Source organism: Stomoxys calcitrans, chromosome 1 (genome assembly GCF_963082655.1).
Source record: "Stomoxys calcitrans chromosome 1, idStoCalc2.1, whole genome shotgun sequence".
NCBI lineage: Eukaryota > Metazoa > Arthropoda > Insecta > Diptera > Muscidae > Stomoxys > Stomoxys calcitrans.
The window spans coordinates 249,782,716-249,800,865 of NC_081552.1; the positions used below are offsets into that span (position 1 = coordinate 249,782,716).

The following is an 18,150-nucleotide window of genomic DNA, read 5'->3' on the forward strand; positions in this document are numbered from 1 at the left end:
CCTTCTTTAACTCTCGAATATTTATTTAGGGTGGGAACACTTAGCCCTGAATGTGGATATCGAATTTGTGCCACTGTAGCCTATGTCCGCCTATGATGCTGAACGCCTGCTTTCGAATCGTGGCGAGGCCAAATTTGAAGCCGTGGTTATCTCCTCTTAATGCTGGCGACATTTGCGAGGTTCCATGCCATGCATGGTCATGTAAAACATTCTCCCCAAAGAGGTGTCGCACTGCGGCACGCTGTTCGATCTAGGCTATAAAAAAAGGTCCCTTATCATTGATAAACTCAACTTGAATCGGAAAGCACTCATTGATGTGTGAGAAGTTTGCCCCTGCTCAGCTTCTGGGCAAATTTTTACTTTACTCCCAAAGGCCTTTCTTTTGAGTCCCAGATTACGGTATTGGTTAATATATACGATATTGGTAAATATATACGGTTTAGGGGTAGTCAATATGTTCTACTTCCAAAAACATTTCATATAAGCCCCAAAATGGCATGATCGGTAAAAAAGTCGTGTTTGAAGGTGGGAAGAACCTCTGGGTCTTTGTCCCGAAAATTAATATCAATTTCCCGAAAATCAATTAATTTTCACTTCAAATAGCTTTTATATAATAGGGAGGTATTTTGGGGTGGGGCGACTCCCCAAACACATGGCTATATATTGTCGTGATTGGTCTACATATCCATTTGGTGTGTTTTGGGCGGCCCGCGGCACCCGACCCCAACAATAGAAACCATGTTTTGTTTTCGGTGACTGTGAGATTGCAAACAAATTTCGAACCCATTACTTGAACCTAATTTTTGAACCCACCATCATAGGTGCCTGTCAGTCCACTTTTGGTTTTGGGTGGCGCCCTCGGGGTTAGGGGGCGTGTCGGTGACCATCCGATATCTAACAAGTAAATAGGAGTTAAGTTCGGCCGGTCAGAACTTTGGATTCCCAGCATCTCGGATATATATGTAAACCACCTTTCATCAAAATCCGGTGAAAATTGCAGACCTTATGTATCATAGCAGTTATATCGAAATATGATCCGATTTGGACCAAATGCATCTTTTTTGGGCCCAAGGCTTAAAATCTAGATATCGGTCTCTATGGCAGCTATATGCAAATCTTGATAGACTTAAACCAAATTGCAGAAATATGTGGAGGGGTTTATCGTAACTCTCTGTCCCAAAATTCGGCGACATCTGACAATAAATGCACCATTTATGGGCCCAAAACCTTAAATTGAGAGATCGGTCTACATGGCAGCTATATTCAAATCTGGACCGACCTAGACCAAATTAAAGAAGGATGTCGAGGGGCCTAACACAACTCACTGTCCCAAATTTTGGCAAAGTCGGACAATAAATGCGCCTTTTATGGGCCCAAAACCTTAAATCGAAAGATCGGTCTATATGGCAGCTATATTTAAATCTGGACCGATCTGGGCCAAATTGATGAAGGATGTCGAAGGGCCTAACGGAACTCACTGTCCCAAATTTCGGCGACATCGGGCAATAAATGCGGCTTTTTATGGGCCTAAGACCCTAAATCGAAGGATCGGTCTATGTGGCAGTTATATCCAAATCTAAACCGATTTGAGCCAAATTGGAGAAGAGTATCGAAGGGCGTAACACAACTCTTTGTCCCAAATTTCGGCGACATCGGACAATAAATGCACCTTTTATGGTCCCACAACCTAAAACCGAGAGATCGATCTATATGGCAGCTATATCAAAATCTGGACCGATCTGAAGCACATTGAAGACGAATGGACACGCTGATCAAAAATATATATACTTTATGGGGTCGGAAATGGAGACCCCATTTTAAGTCGATCTAGCCATGTCCTTCCGTCCGTCCGTCTGTCTCTCGAAAGCACGCTAACTTTCGAAGGAGAAAAGCTAGCCGCTTATAATTTTGCACAAATACTTCTTATTAGTGTAGGTCGGTTGGGATTGTAAATGGGCCATATCGGTCCATGTTTTGATATAGCTGCCATATAAACCGATCTTGGATCTTGACTTCTTGAGCCTCTAGAGGGCGCAATTCTCATCCGATTTGGATGAAATTTTGCACGACGTGTTTCGTTATGACTTTCACCAACTGTACTAAGTATGGTGGAAATCGGTCCATAACCTGATATAGCTGTCATATAAACCGATCTGGGATCTTGACTTCTTGAGCCTATAGAGGGCGCAATTCCTATCCGATTTGGCTGAAATTTTGCATGACGTGCTTCGTGATGACTTTCACCAACTGTACTAAGTATGGTGAAAATCGGTCCATAACCTGATATAGCTGTCATATAAACCGATCTGGGATCTTGACTTCTTGAGCCTCTAGAGGGCGCAATTCTCATCCGATTTGGATGAAATTTTGCACGACGTGGTTTGTTATGATATCCAATAACTGTGCTTAGTATGGTGGAAATCGGTTCATAACCTGATATAGCTGTCATATAAACCGATCTGGGATCTTGACTTCTTGAGCCTATAGAGGGCGCAATTCTTATCCAAATGTGACTTAAATTTAGCATGACGAGTTCCGTAATGACGTCCAACAACTGTACTTAGTATGGTAGAAATCGGTTCATAACCTGATATAGCTGTCATATAAACCGATCTGGGATCTTGACTTCTTGAGCCTCTAGAGGGCGTAATTATTATCCAATTTGGCTGAAATTTTGAACAACGGACGTTCCCATAACCTCCAACATACGTGTCAAATATGAACCGAATCGGTCTATAGCCTGATACAGCTCCCATATGAACCGGTCTCCCTATTTTACTTCTTGAGCCTCTAGAGGACGCAATTCTTATCCAATTTGGCTTAAATTTAGCATGACGAGTTCCGTAATGACTTCCAACAACTGTACTAAGTATGGTGGAAATCGGTCCATAACCTGATATGGCTGCAATATAAACCGATCTGGGATCTTGACTTCTTGAGCCTATAGAGGGCGCAATTCCTATCCGATTTGGCTGAAATTTTGCATGACGTGTTTCGTTATGACTTTCACCAGCTGTACTAAGTATGGTTCAAATCGGTTAATAACCTGATATAGCTGTCATATAAACCGATCTGGTATCTTGACTTCTTGACCCTCTAGAGGGCGCAATTATATAATTGTCATATATGGTCTTAATCGGTCTACGGCCTGAAACAGCACCCACATAAACCGATCTCCCTATTTTACATCTTGAGACCCTAAAGGTAGCAATTCTTATACGAATTAGCTGAAATTTTACACAATGACTTCTACTATGGTCTCCAACAGTCATTTCAATTATGGTCCGAATCGGACCACAACTTGTAATGTATAAGATTTTACCAAAATTTAATTTTGGAGAATATTTTATCAAATTTTGATTTTGTCTGTTTGTGCTGATTTACTTCGATCTTGAATATCTTATCGTGATTTTCGAACATATTCCAGCTCGGGATCATTTGCTTTCTATTCAAAGAATGGCATAGCAAAGAACTTATAAAAGTTTAACAAGTGTGTGCTGTTGTCGAAACCCTGAATGAATGACATGGTGGATCGCGATTTCAGATACGCCATATATCTTCATCAACGCCTTTGTCAAATTGATTAAGGTGCTCTACATACCTTGAGCATTTAGAGGCCACAGTAGAGCAGAGGTTAGCATGTCCGCCTATTACGCCGAACGCCTGGGTTCGAATCCTGGCGAGAACATCATGAACATTTCCAGCAGTGGTTATCCCCTCCTAATGCTGGCAACATTTGGGAGGTACTATGCCATGTAAAACTTCTCCACAAAGAGGTGTCGCACTGCGGCACCTCATTCGGACTCGGCTATAAAAAGCAGGCCCCTGATCAGTGAGCTTAAACTTGAATCGGACAGCACTCATTGATGTGTGAGAAGTTTGCCCCTGTTCCTTAATGGAATGTTCATGGGCAAATTTGCATTTGCATTTTGCTCTACATACCCTACGACCATGGAGTACTGTGTAGAGCACGATTTTTCTGAGAAACTGGGCTTAATAAGTCCCCTAGCTCTCCCAAGAGCTGCGAGAGAGCAGAAGGACTTTTCAATATTTAAGTTTCATACAAAATTTGTCCATATTTTGATTTATATGAAGAAAACTGCCCACATTTTTCTCCTAGAATACGTCTTCTCGATGATCGTGAAAAAACTGCCGCCAATGCCACCAATCCAGAAATTGAGCAGCTCAGATGTCTGATGGAGGAAAAGGATCGTCATATCAATGAGCTCATGGATACCTTAAATAATTTCCATGTAAGTCTTCAAAAAAAAGCCTCAAACTTAACTTTTTCTTATGTCTATTTCCCTCAAGGATGACCAACAACGTTATATGAATGAATCCTCCAACTATTCGGCCGAACAAATTGCCAAATTGGCCAGTGATTTGACACGCACTGAGGCCACCAATAAAATCTATCAAACCCAAGTTGAGGCCTTGCGCAAACAATTAACCAGCCTCACGCAACGCGAGAAACAAGCCCGAGAACTCAGTCAATCGCTGCGCCAACAGCTGATCAAGCGCCCAGTGGTGTCCATAAAGACCGAACTTAATGCCCGCGTTAAAAATGAGAATCTTCAAAAGCGTCTGCAACAACTGGAAATCGATTTGGAAGATGCTCGTGCCGAGATACAGCGTCAGAAAGTCATAATAGAAAGCAAACGGGCACGTAGTGCCAATGAAGTTGGCCTCTGGGAGAAACAAAAGAGATGGCAACAAAGTGCCGAAAAGTACAAGGCCAAATTGGAGGAAACGGAAATTATGCTGGAGAAGACTCGCAGTCTGTTGCAGGCCGCTCGCACCACCATTAATCGCCTGGAAAAGGACAAACAAATAATGGAAGTGAAATTGGGAAGATTTACGCATCAGCATGTCCAAAATGCCATGAAATGTTGCCGCACACCTTCGTGTCCCAATTTACATCACCATGGCGGAGGTTCTCCTAGTCATGGCAGTGGCAGTGGAGCCAAATATACACCCTCAGAGAGTCCTGAGACTTATACGGGCGCCAGCAGTGAATGCAGTTCTCCCGGTCGCAGTGTCATACAGCCCTGCAAATCGCATTTTGCCACCTCGTCGGCAGTGCAAAATGCCCATGAAGACATTATACACGCCTTGAAGGCTCGCATTGAGATGCAGCAGCGCAAGATTTTAGCTTTGGAACTGGAGGGTAAAGGCAGCAATGCTTTGACCACTGAAATGGAGAAGTTGCAAGAGAAATTATGTGCCACCGAAGCCCAAAATGTTCGATTGGAGGCTAAGAATCTGCAATTGCAATTGGATAATGATCTGTTGCGACAGGGCGATGGCACAGAACGTTTGCAGAAGAGAATAAAACATTTGGAGGAGTAAGTATGGGGCTGGGGGGTTAACTGAATACCTACAAATCGGGATATAACAGAAACCGGATTTTGGGTCTAGTCTGAATTATCCAATCTATGAAGGCTCTCTATGAAGGCGAGGCTGCCCAATCGGACAGTTACGTTATACGTGGACAATTAAACTCAATGCTCTGGCATCAGACCCATGTGCAGTCGAGTTTCAAAGAGCAAGAGGGAGACTATCAGTAAAGGAAAAGACAAAAATAAATAAAAAAAACTTCTCATAGCCTGAAATTCTTTCTAAAAACATCACAAATCTAAAGCTGCCATTAGACGATAAGACATGTCATATGGGCTGTTCCATTTCGCCCATATCGGTTCAGATTTGGATATAGCTCCCATATAAACCAATCTCTCGATTTAAGGTTTTGAGCCCATAAAAGGCGCATTTATTGGCCGATTGCGCCGAAATTTGGGACAGTGAGTTATGTTGGGCCCTTCGAAAGTTTTCTTCAATTTGGCTCAGATCGGTCCAGATTTGGATATAGCTGCCATATAGACCGATCTCTCGGTTTTAGGTTTTTTTGCCATAAAAGGCGCATTTATTGTCCGATAACGCTGAAATTTGAGACAATGAGTTGCCTTAGACCCTTCGACGTCTTTCTTCAATTTGACCCTTATCGGTTCATTTTTGGATATAGCTGCCATTAGACCGATCTCCCGATTTAGGGTCATAGGCCCACAAAAGGCGCGTTTATGGTCCGAAATCGCTGAAATTTAGGACAGCGAATTGTGTTAGGCTCTTCGACGTCCTTCCTCAATTTGGCCCAGATCGGTCCAGATTTGAATAAAGCTGTCATATAGACCGATCCACCGATTTAAGATTTTGGGCCCATAAAATGAGCATTTATTATCCGATTTTGCCAAAATTTGGGACAGTGAATTGTGTTAGGTCCTTCGACATTCTTATTCAATTTGGCTAAGATCGGTCCAGATTTGGATATAGCTGCCATATGAACCGATCTCTCGATTTAAGGTTTTGAGCCCATAAAAGGCGCATTTATTGTCCGAAGCCGCCGAAATTTGGGACAATGAGTTGCCTTAGACCCTTCGACGTCTTTCTTCAATTTGACCCAGATCGGTTCAGATTTGGATATAGCTGCCATATAGACCGATCCTCCGATTTGGGATCTTAGGCCCATAAAAGCCACATTTACTATCCAATTTTGCTGAAATTTGGGACCGTGAGTTGTGTTAGACCCTTTGACATCCTTCTTCAATTTGATCCAGATCGGTTCAGATTTGGATATAGCTGCCATATAGACCGATCTCTCGGTTTTAGGTTTTGGGGCGCATTTATTGTCTAATTTTGCCCAAATTTGGGACAGTGAGTTGTGTTAGGCCCTTCCACATCTTTCTTCTATTAGGCCCAGATCGGCCCAGATTTGGATATAGCTGCCATATAAACCGATCTCTCGATTTAAGATTTTGAGCCCATAAAAGGCGCATTTATTGTCCGATTTCGCCGTAATTTGGGACAGTGAGTTAATTTAAGCACCTCGGCGTGTTTCTGCAATTTGGCCTAGATGGGTTCAGATTTAGATATAGCTGCCATATAGACCGATCCTCCGATTTCAGGTTTTGGGGCCATAAAAGGCACATTTATTGTCCGATTTCGCCGTAATTTGGGACACTAAGTTGGGTTGGGCCCTTCGACATCCTTCTTCAATTTGGCCCAAATCGGTCCAGATTTGGATATAGCTGCCGAACTCTCGATGTAAGGTTTTGGGGCCATAAAAGTCACATTTATTATCGGATGTCCCCGAAATTTGGGACAGTGGGTTGTGTTGGGCCATACGACATTCTTCTTCAATATGGTCTAGATCGGTCCAGATTTGAATATAGCTGCCATATAGAACGATATCTCGATGTAAAGTCTTGGCTCCATTCAAAAGGCCCATTTATAATCCGATTTCACTGAAATTTAACACAGTGACTTATGTTAGGCTTTTCGACATCCGTGTCGCATATGGTTCAAATCGATTTATTTTTTGATATAGCTACTAAAAAGAACAATATTTTGTTATACACATGGTTATTCAAGGTTTTTTTTTCTTACAATTTATTTCTATTTGAATTTTTGAAAAATTCAATGATTCTGAGAACTTTCCAGAATTTTGGAAATCGGACCATAAGTAAAGATTTGGCAGCTCTAATAAATTTTCGAAATGCAGAGTTGATCAGCTTTAGGGGCCTGCCAAGAGTACCTCGCCATATCAGCTCTTATCATTTAAAATTTCAAAGAGCTATCTCTACCCGTCCTCAAACGGCAGATTTTTTAATAGTTTTTTCGATCCTTTCCCACTTTGCGTTATTCCCATTTTTGTGATCCCACACCCTTGCTAGTTGAAGGGGTTGGAGTTGACCATCTCTTAACCATAACTCTTTTTAAACCCTTGTCAAATGCCAAACTAATGCCCTTTTCATGTCTTACCACTTAGCTACATCATTGCCCTGAAGGAGGAAAGAGCTTCCTCTGAAGCACGTAGAGAACTTTGTAAATGTAATGGCCTTAAAGTCAATCTACAATCTGGACAATCAGCAGAGCATACCATAATATCATTGCGCAACATTGTGGAAAAGCTTCGAGCTGAAAATAAATATTTAAAAGATGGCAGAAGATCATGTGAATCCAGAGTAGGTACCATAAAATTCCTTCCACTTACCATTGCTTGCTATGCATGATTTTCTATCTGTAACAGACCTCCACCGAAGCCTCGGCGGATTCAATACGCTTACAACAGCTGTACACCGAATCTATGGAAAAAATAGCAGCCTTACAAATGGAACTGAAGCAACAAATCAAATGTCCCCATTGTGAGAATAAACAAAAAATGTTGGACACCTCACCGGTGCACGATGAGCTGTGCTATGTCAAGGAGCAGTTAATCAAAAAGACACAACTTTTGCAAAAGGCCAAGGTGCTGCTGACACGCGCCGCAGCCAAGGAGAAAGTGTTGAAGGAACAATTGGCCATGTGGAAGCGTAAATGTTCGGAACTGCAAAACGTACCCGTCATTGATGAGATTAGTGAATAGTTTTTATTGATATTCGATACAGATGAAATGCTAATGGTGATATTTTAATTGATTTGCAATTAAGTTTGTTGTTGTTGTGTTAGTTTTTTGGTTTCGTGTTGTGATTTTTAATAATTTATTTGCCTGTGTTTATTCATTTATAAATGTATTAATTTAAATTATTCCTATTACATTCCGTTTTTCTTGAAACTAAGTTCCTTGCATGTTTTTTGTTGTTATTTCGTTTATTTTATTTTTGTATTCAAGCCATTTCCACTTCATTTGCATTGTATTTGAGCTGCAAAGCTATGGTTGTGGGTGATGTCTGATCGGCCACCATAATTATTTGGCCATCTTTAAGGCCCAATTCGCCCAACGATTGCGTTAGATTGGCCCGAGTACGTTCCTCGATACTTTTCACTGTGGCCATGTAAAGCGTTTTGTTTTTACCATCCATCATAGTTGTAATACCTGCAACAAAAAAGGTTATACGAGGAATGAAAAAACGAAACACCAACATAATTTAAGATCTAAGAAATGTTTTAAAGTGCATGTAAGATATTAAGCTATACTTAAATAAAAAACCAATGAGAAGAAAATCAAGACATTTTTGGCTAGGCTGGGCTGGAACAACCTTAGCCCAGAGTTTTTAGGATGTAAATACATTATCTCGAATCTGCCAAATTTCCGTATCCAGAGGTAGCGATCCTCGTCAAGCTCCAAGGTGAACAAGCCCTTTCCGGTCCATGGGGCCGATCGTTGCGGAAACGTCGTGGCAATTGGTTATTTAAGGGCACCAATAACTCGCCTTGTAGGCGCCTAGGCACTCAGTAGTTAACAAGAGCCAGTGGCGCCCCACTTCTCACTGAGACTCTCTATCTTTCGATAACGCTGATTGTCCACGCCTCGTAGGCGCCTAGGTACTCAGTAATTAGCAAGAGCCAGTGCCGCCCAAATTCTCACTGACTGCAAATGCAGCTACTCCGTATAGGAAGCAGCCCATTGTCAGCAAACAGCGGGTTAACTTCCAGCTGTAGCTGCCGTCTTGGCGATGAACACCACACAAATCGATTTTACAGTTCCAGCTCGTATGGCGCTCATAGCCATGCACCACACGAGCTGTTGGGTTGTTTTTGCTGTATTTAAAACATCTCCGAGTGCTTAACTCACCTGGCTGCTTCATTTGAAAACGTGCATTTTCACATAAAATCTTAATTAGATCTTCTAAGGTGGTGGTATTTGGATCTTCAATGTTCACAACTTGCGGTACATTGCTACAGGCCAAACAAGTTTCGGATTTCTCCGCAGCATAGGTGTAAGTATAGATGCCATCGATGTCATTGAAGTTCATATAGTTGGACATGCTATCGTAACAACTTGTGGCCAATTTAAAGACCTCGGTGGCACAGGCAGCAGCAATAACAGCATTGGTACTGGCCACTGCAGGTATTATATGCTTTATAACGCCTTGAACCTAAAAGAAGCCAATTACACGTTTAAGTCATGTCAAAAATTTGAGTATGCTGCAAAACTTTCCACTTACCAAACGATATGTGACTCCTGTTATGTTAAATTGATTAGCCCTCTCCATGGCACGTTCATAAATCCAGGCAATATGCTGAGGATCATCGCCATCCAAGGCACAATTAAAGGGATTCTCTTTGTCCCATTGTATTATCTTGACATATTCAATGCAATGTTCCGGCAAACGTGGTGTATTTGCAATCGTACACAGTGGATAGTTAATTTGAGGTGGAAAAAGATCCAATGTGCATTCAATGCAAGCTGTATAGCCAGGCAAAATAACACGAGCATTTCCTTTGAAACCCTCAGTGCCTCCATCAATCATGGGTATGATGCTTGAGGCATCCACACTACCGTCCTCCTCATTGTAGTTCAGCATTGAAATCAGCATGCCATTTATCCATCTGCGGGCCACAATCGAGTCCAAACCACAAACAATGATGTGGAATTGTTGATAAAATGATTCATCGAAATCTTGAATTTTTGCACAATGTGGAGTCACTTGACATGTTGGTATGCGTTTGTTAATGAATTTTGCCGCACACTCAGCCTTCGACGAACCAATATCGTTGCGTCTAAACAGAAACTGACGATTCAAATTGGAAAGTTCGATGGTGTCCATATCGATGACATGAATATCGCCAAAGCCCATCAAGGCCAAATCTTTGAGTAATTCACAGCCCAAGCCACCAGCACCTATAATTGATAAGTCAATAAGGTATAAATTGGGATATCACGAGACAACTACTCAGCTTACCTATGACCAAAATTTTGCAAGTATTTTGCAAAAACTCCAAATTATCAGCAGATGGTGTGAAATCGGACTTGCAGAAAGGACCCTTTCTCTCTAAGATGTTTCGCAAATTGTGCCATCTTTTGCGATTCATGGAGCTGGAAGCTGGAGCAGGCGAAACAGCAGCTGACATGATGATTATGGCCTAAGAGTTTCCAGGAATTTGCAATTACAATTGCCGGCCCGAATACAATCAGCTGCTACTAAGCGACACATAAAGAGAGTTGCCACCGTACTAAACAAAAAACAAAAACTCGGTTACCCATCAAACACCAAATGGTAGTGGCAATCATGACATAATTACTAGGGAAAAACAGTAAATAGTAACGGTAAACAGCTGAGTAAAATTTTTTCTCGCGAAGTGCATAATCTGTCAACGAGTTTTGATTGTGTGGATGTGTTGTTGTTAATGTAGCAGTTTATTGTGTTCTATCTTTCGTCTGCTTGATTCTATTGAGTGTCAAGACCCAGGAACTCTGCGAGTAAGATGGGGTGCGTCCACAGGTATCTGGGTCTGACAGGGCAGCTAAACAGGTAACATGTACCGTGCGGTCCCTGGTTACAATCGGGACATAGATCTTGCACGTCGGCATCAATCCTTGCTCTGTAGGAGTTGAGGCGGCTGCATCTGCTGGAACGTAATTGAACCAGAACTACTCTGGTTTGCCGGGCCGGACCTGACTGCTATCCCCATGCACTCCATGTAGGGGTCACTAGCGTCAGGCGCAGGCGATATGGGTCTATATTGCACGGAATGTTGTATCAAGAAAGCCAATCCCCCACCTCCATTACTTGAGCGATCCTTACGTAGCACATTGTATCCGTGGCAACTGTGCAAGCAGCAGGTGTTGGTCAGCTTTGTCTTCTGGATCGCTACGACCAATATATCTTTCCGACTCATGAAATCCACAATCTCATCGATCTTGCCACAGAGTCCGTTGCAGTTTAGCTGAAAAAACGAAACACTTCCCGGCACTGGCCCGGCAATATTTGTTCTGGGATGCTGCCGTTGCGTATCTTGCCGCTCAGGAGGGGTCGTGGGGTCACAAAGTCCGACGACGAGGACGCAGAAGGCGACGACGACGGCACTTGTGACCCTCTAGAGGCTCAAGAAGTCAAGACCCCATATCGGTTTACATGACAGCTATATCAGGTTATGCATCGATTTCAACCACAGTTGTTAAAAATCATAAAAAACACTTCATGCAAAATTTCAACCAAATCGGATAAAAATTGCGCCCTGTAGTGGCTCTAGAAGTCAAGATCCAAGATTGGTTTATATGGCAGCTATATCAAAACATGGACCGATATGGTCCATTAACAATCCCAACTGACCTACACTAATAATAAGTATTTGTGCAAATTTCAAGTGGCTAGCTGTACTCCTTTGAAAGTTGGCGTGTTTTCGACAGACAGGCGGACGGACGAACATGCCTAGATCGCTATAATATGTCATGACGATCAAGAATATATATACTTTATGGGACGAATATTTCGAGGAGTTACAAACAGAATGGCGAAATTAGTATACCCCCATCCTATGGCGGAGGGCATAAAAACGTATTAAGGGATGAAAATAAAAGCAAATGATTACTGTCAAATTACGCTCGCGAAACAATTAAACATTCCGCGACTATTCCGAAAGCACTACAGAATACCAACCCTAAAGCTGAGTATTCTGTTCAGTTTTTCTAGCGCAATGCCATGGCGAAACAATTAGAGGTGGTCTCATTTGTACAACAACTACCAATCATATGGTGCAGTCCGCCATTTTGCCATCAAGCTGGTCCACGTTTTGCCAACGCATACAAATAAATTTGTATGTGTGTGTGCTTACATGAGCAGAGAAAATGTGAGAAAAAAGATGATAACAAAGAGAATGCAAACAAAAATCTGACATCTTAATACCGTCAAATCTGGCCGGCTGTTAATAGCTGTTGGCGTGAGACCACCTTCTTAAATTCGCCTTGGCAGAATGGTGTCAAACTCCATATATATAAAGCGTCGGCGAAACATTGGCTGAAAATTACCGGAAGAGTTGTACTCCGTTTATAGAGAGGAAAATGGCAAACTATTATAGTGGCATCACTGAAACTATTGCCGGCATAATTTTAGTATGTTTCATTGGAGGCCACCGTAGCGCAGAGGTTAACATGTCCGCCTATGACGCTGAACGCCTGGGTTCGAATCCTGGCGAGACCATCAGAAAAAATTTTCAACGGTGGTTTTCCCCTCCTAATGCTGGCAACATTTGTGAGGTACTATGCCATGTAAAACTTCTCTCCAAAGAGGTGTCGCACTGCGGCACGTCGTTCGGACTCGGCTATAAAAAGGAGGCCCCTTATCATTGAGCTTAAAACTTGAATCGGACTGCACTCATTGATATGTGAGAAGTTTGCCCCTGTTCCTAAGTGAAATGTTCATGGGCAAAATTTGCAAATTTATTCATTGGTTCGTATTTCTTTATTTATTTGCGAAAAAATATAAAAAATAGAGAAAACAATAAGTACACACAGAGAAACGTGTTCTGGTATCGAAACATAAACATTTGATTGCTGTCAAATTTCGTTCGGGAAGCATTTACAAATTTCAGCGACTATTCCGAAAGCAAAAAGAATACCAACTCCTAATGGCAGCTTTAGTGAACACTGACAGCTACCACTATTTCGATAGAGAGAGAGAGAATTTCCAAGACCTGAATGCAATACATAAATATGGCATCATTGCATTACAGCAAATCAGCTGATTCATAAAAGCCAATGCCGTCTGACTATCAAAACGAAATGGACAATTAAAACAGACGGACGTAAAAAAATAAAAAAAAAATTCTCGGGAAGCGTGAAGTATTATTTTGAGAAAGAAGATTTGAATTTGGTCTTTGTTTGCCATTTAATGGTTGTGGTGAATATATATTTTTTTCATTGTATTTGGAAATGGCTAACTAAAATGAATGTAAATATTTATACTCGGTCGGTGGAGCCCGTCGGTGCGCGTGATAAATAAGTGAATAAAAAAAGAAAAATTTAAAGGCCACACAAAAAGAAAGTGAAATTTAAGATGCCTCAATTAACAGAAGCAATGATTTTGTATCTCGAGTGATTCATTTAACAGCGGCAAAAGAAAAAATGCAATTAGGAAGTAGTGCATATGCATTTTCAAACAAAGTTTGAAGGTCATCATTATCTTTATCTCTCGTTTCTCTCACTCTCCGCTGTCATGCTATTGTGATTTGTTTTTGTTGATATGTGTATTGATTGATGTTGATTTCAAATTTTTTGGCAAAGGGGGTGAGGGTATACCGGTGGCCGTTGGCTGTGTGTGAGTGTGTTTACTAAAACAAAACAGAAAATCACTGAAAGTTTTAATTGCAATTTCAGTGCAAAGAATCGACCGACAGATAGTAGGTGAGGGTGATATGTGATTTCGACGGTGATCATGAGTGCTTGATGAAACAAAAAAATTCATAAGAAATACATTTTCTGTTTAATTGGCATTTAGCTGTGCCACCAATAAACAAAAAAAAAAAAAAGAAACAAGATGGGAATTCAGCAGGAAGAGAGGCACACCTTGCTGCCACTTAGCTCTTCCAATTCCAATTCGACAAATGATGGCTCATCATCCGGAGACGAAGCCAACCACAGAAGTGAAGGTGAAAATACGCAGGAATTCCGTCAAAAAATAAAATATTTCCGCAAAGCTTTAGCTGGTACTACATTACGCTCCACCTCAAACTCTGGCTCTACAGCGGGCAGAAATTCTTCGCCGGGCGCAGTGCTTGCAAACAATCGACGAAGGTTACATGGCCGCGGTGGCTTGGGCAAACGCTTCGTGCGTTTCCTTTTTTGTGCTTTCATGATACCCATGTCATTGTTCCTTATTCTATACACTTCATTGTTTTCGGGACCATCGTCTAGACAATGTAAGTTTTAATGGTGCCTTTTTTTGTGTGTGTCTGTGTGCCTCTAAATGGATGGCTTATCAAAAAAAAGCGTTGTAATTGTCTTTGATTTGTGCTTTTAGATCCGCTGCCCGATTGGGACTTTGATGTATCGCGCAACATTAGTGACTATGTGCTTCCATGGAATGAGACTACACTCATAGAACCACGCCAAAAGTGCAGAGAGAAATTTTTCGTTCTAATAATTGTATGTTCCGGCCTTAACAATTTCGAGGCAAGGTAAGTTTGCAATACAGAAATTATTAACTAAGACTTCTTGCATTGGCAGTTGGTAGCAAAATGTTTGATAAGGTTGAAAAGTAGAAGTCAAAGAAAACAATTCTTTGGTGTTATCCCGAAAACCGACGCAATGCATTTGTATTTGACACAGTTTCATTTTGTTTCCTAGTCTTGAGTACTTTCTTAATGACTTGATACATTTTTTTTAGATTATTCCAAAATTTATTCTAGCAAATATTTTATTTCTTGGAATCCCATGGTGCGTACCGGATTTACCCGGCGAAGTCCTTTATCGGCTGCCGCCTCAGTGTACAACACACTGCTACGACAACAACAACAACATGAACACCACACGGTCTACGATCTGTGTGGTGTTCGTTGCTGCCACGAGAAGCTTAGCTGCGAGCTACCATGCGCGTCCACAGGTTGCGGATAGTGGAAAGCTCCACACGGAGTAGCTGCAACGGCAGTCGCGGAAAATCAGCGGTATCGAGCGGAGAGTCTCAGGGAGAGGTCGGGCGGCACTGGCTCTTGCACAAAAACTGAGTTCCTATGATGCTCTATATGACAAGGCGGGTTATTGGCGCCTTTAAATAACCAATGGCCACTCTGTTCCTGCGGCGATCGATTCTTTTGTCCGGAACGAGCTTGCTCACCTACAGGAGCACGACGAGGATCGCCACCTCTACATGAAAATGTGGCTACAACAAGAACATGAAAACTACACGGGCTGGAACTTTGAGCAACGATCTGTGCAGTGTTTATCGTTATTACAAGAAGCTTAGCTAAGAGCTACCAAGCGTGTCCACAGGTTGCCAAAAGTGAAATGCTCCATACGGAGGAGCAACTGTAATTGCAGTCGCAGACTATCAGAGTTATCTAGTGGAGAGTCAGTGAGAGGCCGGGTGGCAAGAGATCTTGCTTAAGTACTGAGTGCCGATGATGCTCGATAGGACTCACACATAGAAACTTGTGTTCCAATAACCGCCGGTTGGAAGGTGTGCCCCATGTTACAAACCTGACATCACTCTCCGGCTGTAATCGCTCGCTTAGTATTGACATCATGATTGCTTGGCAGAGTAGATTAATGGCTACACGATGATTGCAGCAGTTCGCCAGATTTCTTCATTGCGTCACCTGGTCTTATGGGGACCACCCGAAAGTGGTAGATACATATCTGTTGGCAACACCGTATTTTATACCCTCCACCATAGGATGGAGGGTATAAAAATATGGAAATACTCATCTAATACCCCTAAAGTATATATACTCTTTATCGTCATGACATTTTAAGTCGATCCAGCCATGTCCGTCTGTCTGTCAAAAGCATGCTAACTATCGAAGGAGTAAAGCTAGCCACTTGAAATTTTGCACAAATACTTCTTATTAGTGTAGGTCGGTTGGGATTATAAATGGGCCAAATCGGTCCATGTTTTGATAATAGCTGCCATATAACCGATCTTGGGTCTTGACTTCTTGAGCCTCTAGAGGGCGCAATTCTCTTCCGATTTTACTGAAAGTTTGCACGTGGTGTTGTGGTATCACTTCCAACACATGCTTGAAGTATGTTTCAAATCGGCCCATGTTTTGATATAGCTGCCATATAAACCGATCTTGGATCTTGACTTCTTGAGCCTCTAGAGGGCGCAATTCTCGTCCGATTTGACTGAAATTTTGCACGTAGTGTTTTAGTATCAATTCCAACAACTGTGCTAAGTATGATTCAAATCGGTTCATAATCTGGTATAGCTGCCATATAAACCGATTTTGGATCTTGATTTTTTGAGCCACTAGAGGGCACAATTCTTATCCGATTTGTCTGTCATATAAACTGATCTGGGGTCTTGACTTCTTGAGCGTCTGGAGGCCGCAATTTCTATCCGATTTGGCTGAAATTTTGCACGACGTGTTAAGTTGTAACATCTAACAACTGTGCCAAAAGTGGTTCAAATCGGTATATAACCTGATATAGGCCATCATAGCGCAGAGGTTAGCATGTCCGCCTATGACGCTGAACGACTGGGTTCGAATCCTGGCGAGACCATCAGAAAAATTTTTCAACGATGGTTTTCCCCTCCTACGGCTGGCAACATTCGTGAGGTACTATGTTATGTAAAACTTCTCTCCAAAGAGTTGTCGCACGCCGTTCGCACTCGGCTACAAAAAGGAGGCCCCTTAGCATTGAGCTTAAAACTTAAATCGGACTGCACACATTGATATGTGAGAAGTTTGCCCCTGTTCCTTAGTGAAATGTTCATGGGCAAAATTTGCATTGGCATAGCTGCCATTTAAACCGATCTGGGATCTTGCCTTCTTGAGCCACCAGAGAGCGCAGTTATTATCCAAATTGGCTGAAATTTTGTACAACGGCTTCTCCCGTGACCTCCAAATCGGACCATAACTTAATATAGCTCCAACTTTAAAGTCATTCTTTTCTTTTATCCTTTGTTTGCATAAAAAGAGATATCGGGAAAAGAACTCGACAAATGCGATCTATGGTGGAGGGTATATAAGATTCGGCCCGGCCGAACTTAGCACGCTTTTACTTTTTTTCAGATTCAGCTCTTTGGTAGGTTAGTCAATGAACATAAGCGGAATATGTGGCTGAAACACTTACAGCAATGTAACTTAGGTACCGGTTTATGTACGCTGTTTTCTACTGTTAGGTCACCGTCGAACCGCGGTAAAAGGAATGACAGGACAAAAGTCACTTTTGGTGACTTAACTGTGATTGATCCGTAGAGATGCGCCTGGTTATTTAACCGTCAATTTATTGAACATCTCGAGAGCGGCAAGGCTAGGAGAAGAGCCAGCGGCAAATCATCCAAGGCGTTGGGCCCTAAGGGAATGTCTACACTGATGCTAAAGACCCTGGATCTACCTAAAATCACGTACCTTTCAACTGTCCTCAAATTGTCTTTGAACACTCTTAAGTACCCGATGTCAGGAAAGAGGCAGAGTGTCCCCTGAAGCCTGAAAAGGACCCGAGAGTCGTACAGACCGATCTCCCTTCTCTCCACAGTAGCCAGCACGTTTGAGCTACTAATTCCCTCGAGTCTCGTCGGAGAATTTCCATTCGTCGAGCATCAGCATGGATTTCGAAGACTGCTTAGCACAACAATTGCTTTGCTTTGCATCACCCCACACATTTGCCGTAACTTTAATCAGTCCAGGCTGTGTTATAGGACGGTCTTCGTGGCAATGGACCTAACAAAAGCATTCGACACCATGCTAAATTATTTGAAGACAACGCCAACACGC

General features: G+C 42.1%; 3 protein-coding genes across 5 annotated transcripts in view; 2 read left to right on the forward strand and 1 right to left on the reverse strand.

The window, feature by feature from the left end:
* LOC106094880 (centrosomal protein cep290) overlaps positions 1 to 8,545 on the forward strand; it is a 32,562-nt gene extending 24,017 nt beyond the window's left edge. The window contains exons 13-16 of the mRNA XM_059362958.1: positions 4,121 to 4,253; positions 4,312 to 5,345; positions 7,820 to 8,015; positions 8,081 to 8,545. Of these exons, the coding sequence (XP_059218941.1) occupies positions 4,121 to 4,253; positions 4,312 to 5,345; positions 7,820 to 8,015; positions 8,081 to 8,416 (1,699 nt within the window). The 3' untranslated portion in view covers positions 8,417 to 8,545. The remainder of the gene's footprint in view (positions 1 to 4,120; positions 4,254 to 4,311; positions 5,346 to 7,819; positions 8,016 to 8,080) is intronic.
* Positions 8,397 to 18,150, reverse strand: part of LOC106094881 (nedd8-activating enzyme E1 catalytic subunit) — a 41,462-nt gene continuing 31,708 nt past the window's right edge. Inside the window, exons 2-5 of the mRNA XM_059362984.1 lie at positions 10,677 to 10,947; positions 9,939 to 10,615; positions 9,566 to 9,869; positions 8,397 to 8,866 (exon numbers count right to left, since the gene is read on the reverse strand). Of these exons, the coding sequence (XP_059218967.1) occupies positions 8,658 to 8,866; positions 9,566 to 9,869; positions 9,939 to 10,615; positions 10,677 to 10,845 (1,359 nt within the window). The 5' untranslated portion in view covers positions 10,846 to 10,947 and the 3' untranslated portion in view covers positions 8,397 to 8,657. The remainder of the gene's footprint in view (positions 8,867 to 9,565; positions 9,870 to 9,938; positions 10,616 to 10,676; positions 10,948 to 18,150) is intronic.
* Positions 13,509 to 18,150, forward strand: part of LOC106095185 (lactosylceramide 1,3-N-acetyl-beta-D-glucosaminyltransferase) — a 29,458-nt gene continuing 24,816 nt past the window's right edge. The window contains exons 1-3 of one of the 3 annotated variants that reach the window (XM_059362975.1): positions 13,509 to 13,884; positions 14,090 to 14,631; positions 14,733 to 14,889. In XM_059362975.1, coding sequence (XP_059218958.1) covers positions 14,250 to 14,631; positions 14,733 to 14,889 — 539 coding nt within the window. In that variant the 5' untranslated portion in view covers positions 13,509 to 13,884; positions 14,090 to 14,249. Of the gene's footprint in view, positions 14,632 to 14,732; positions 14,890 to 18,150 lie in introns of all 3 variants that reach the window. The other 2 variants (XM_059362978.1, XM_059362968.1) reach the window with 2 other exon arrangements.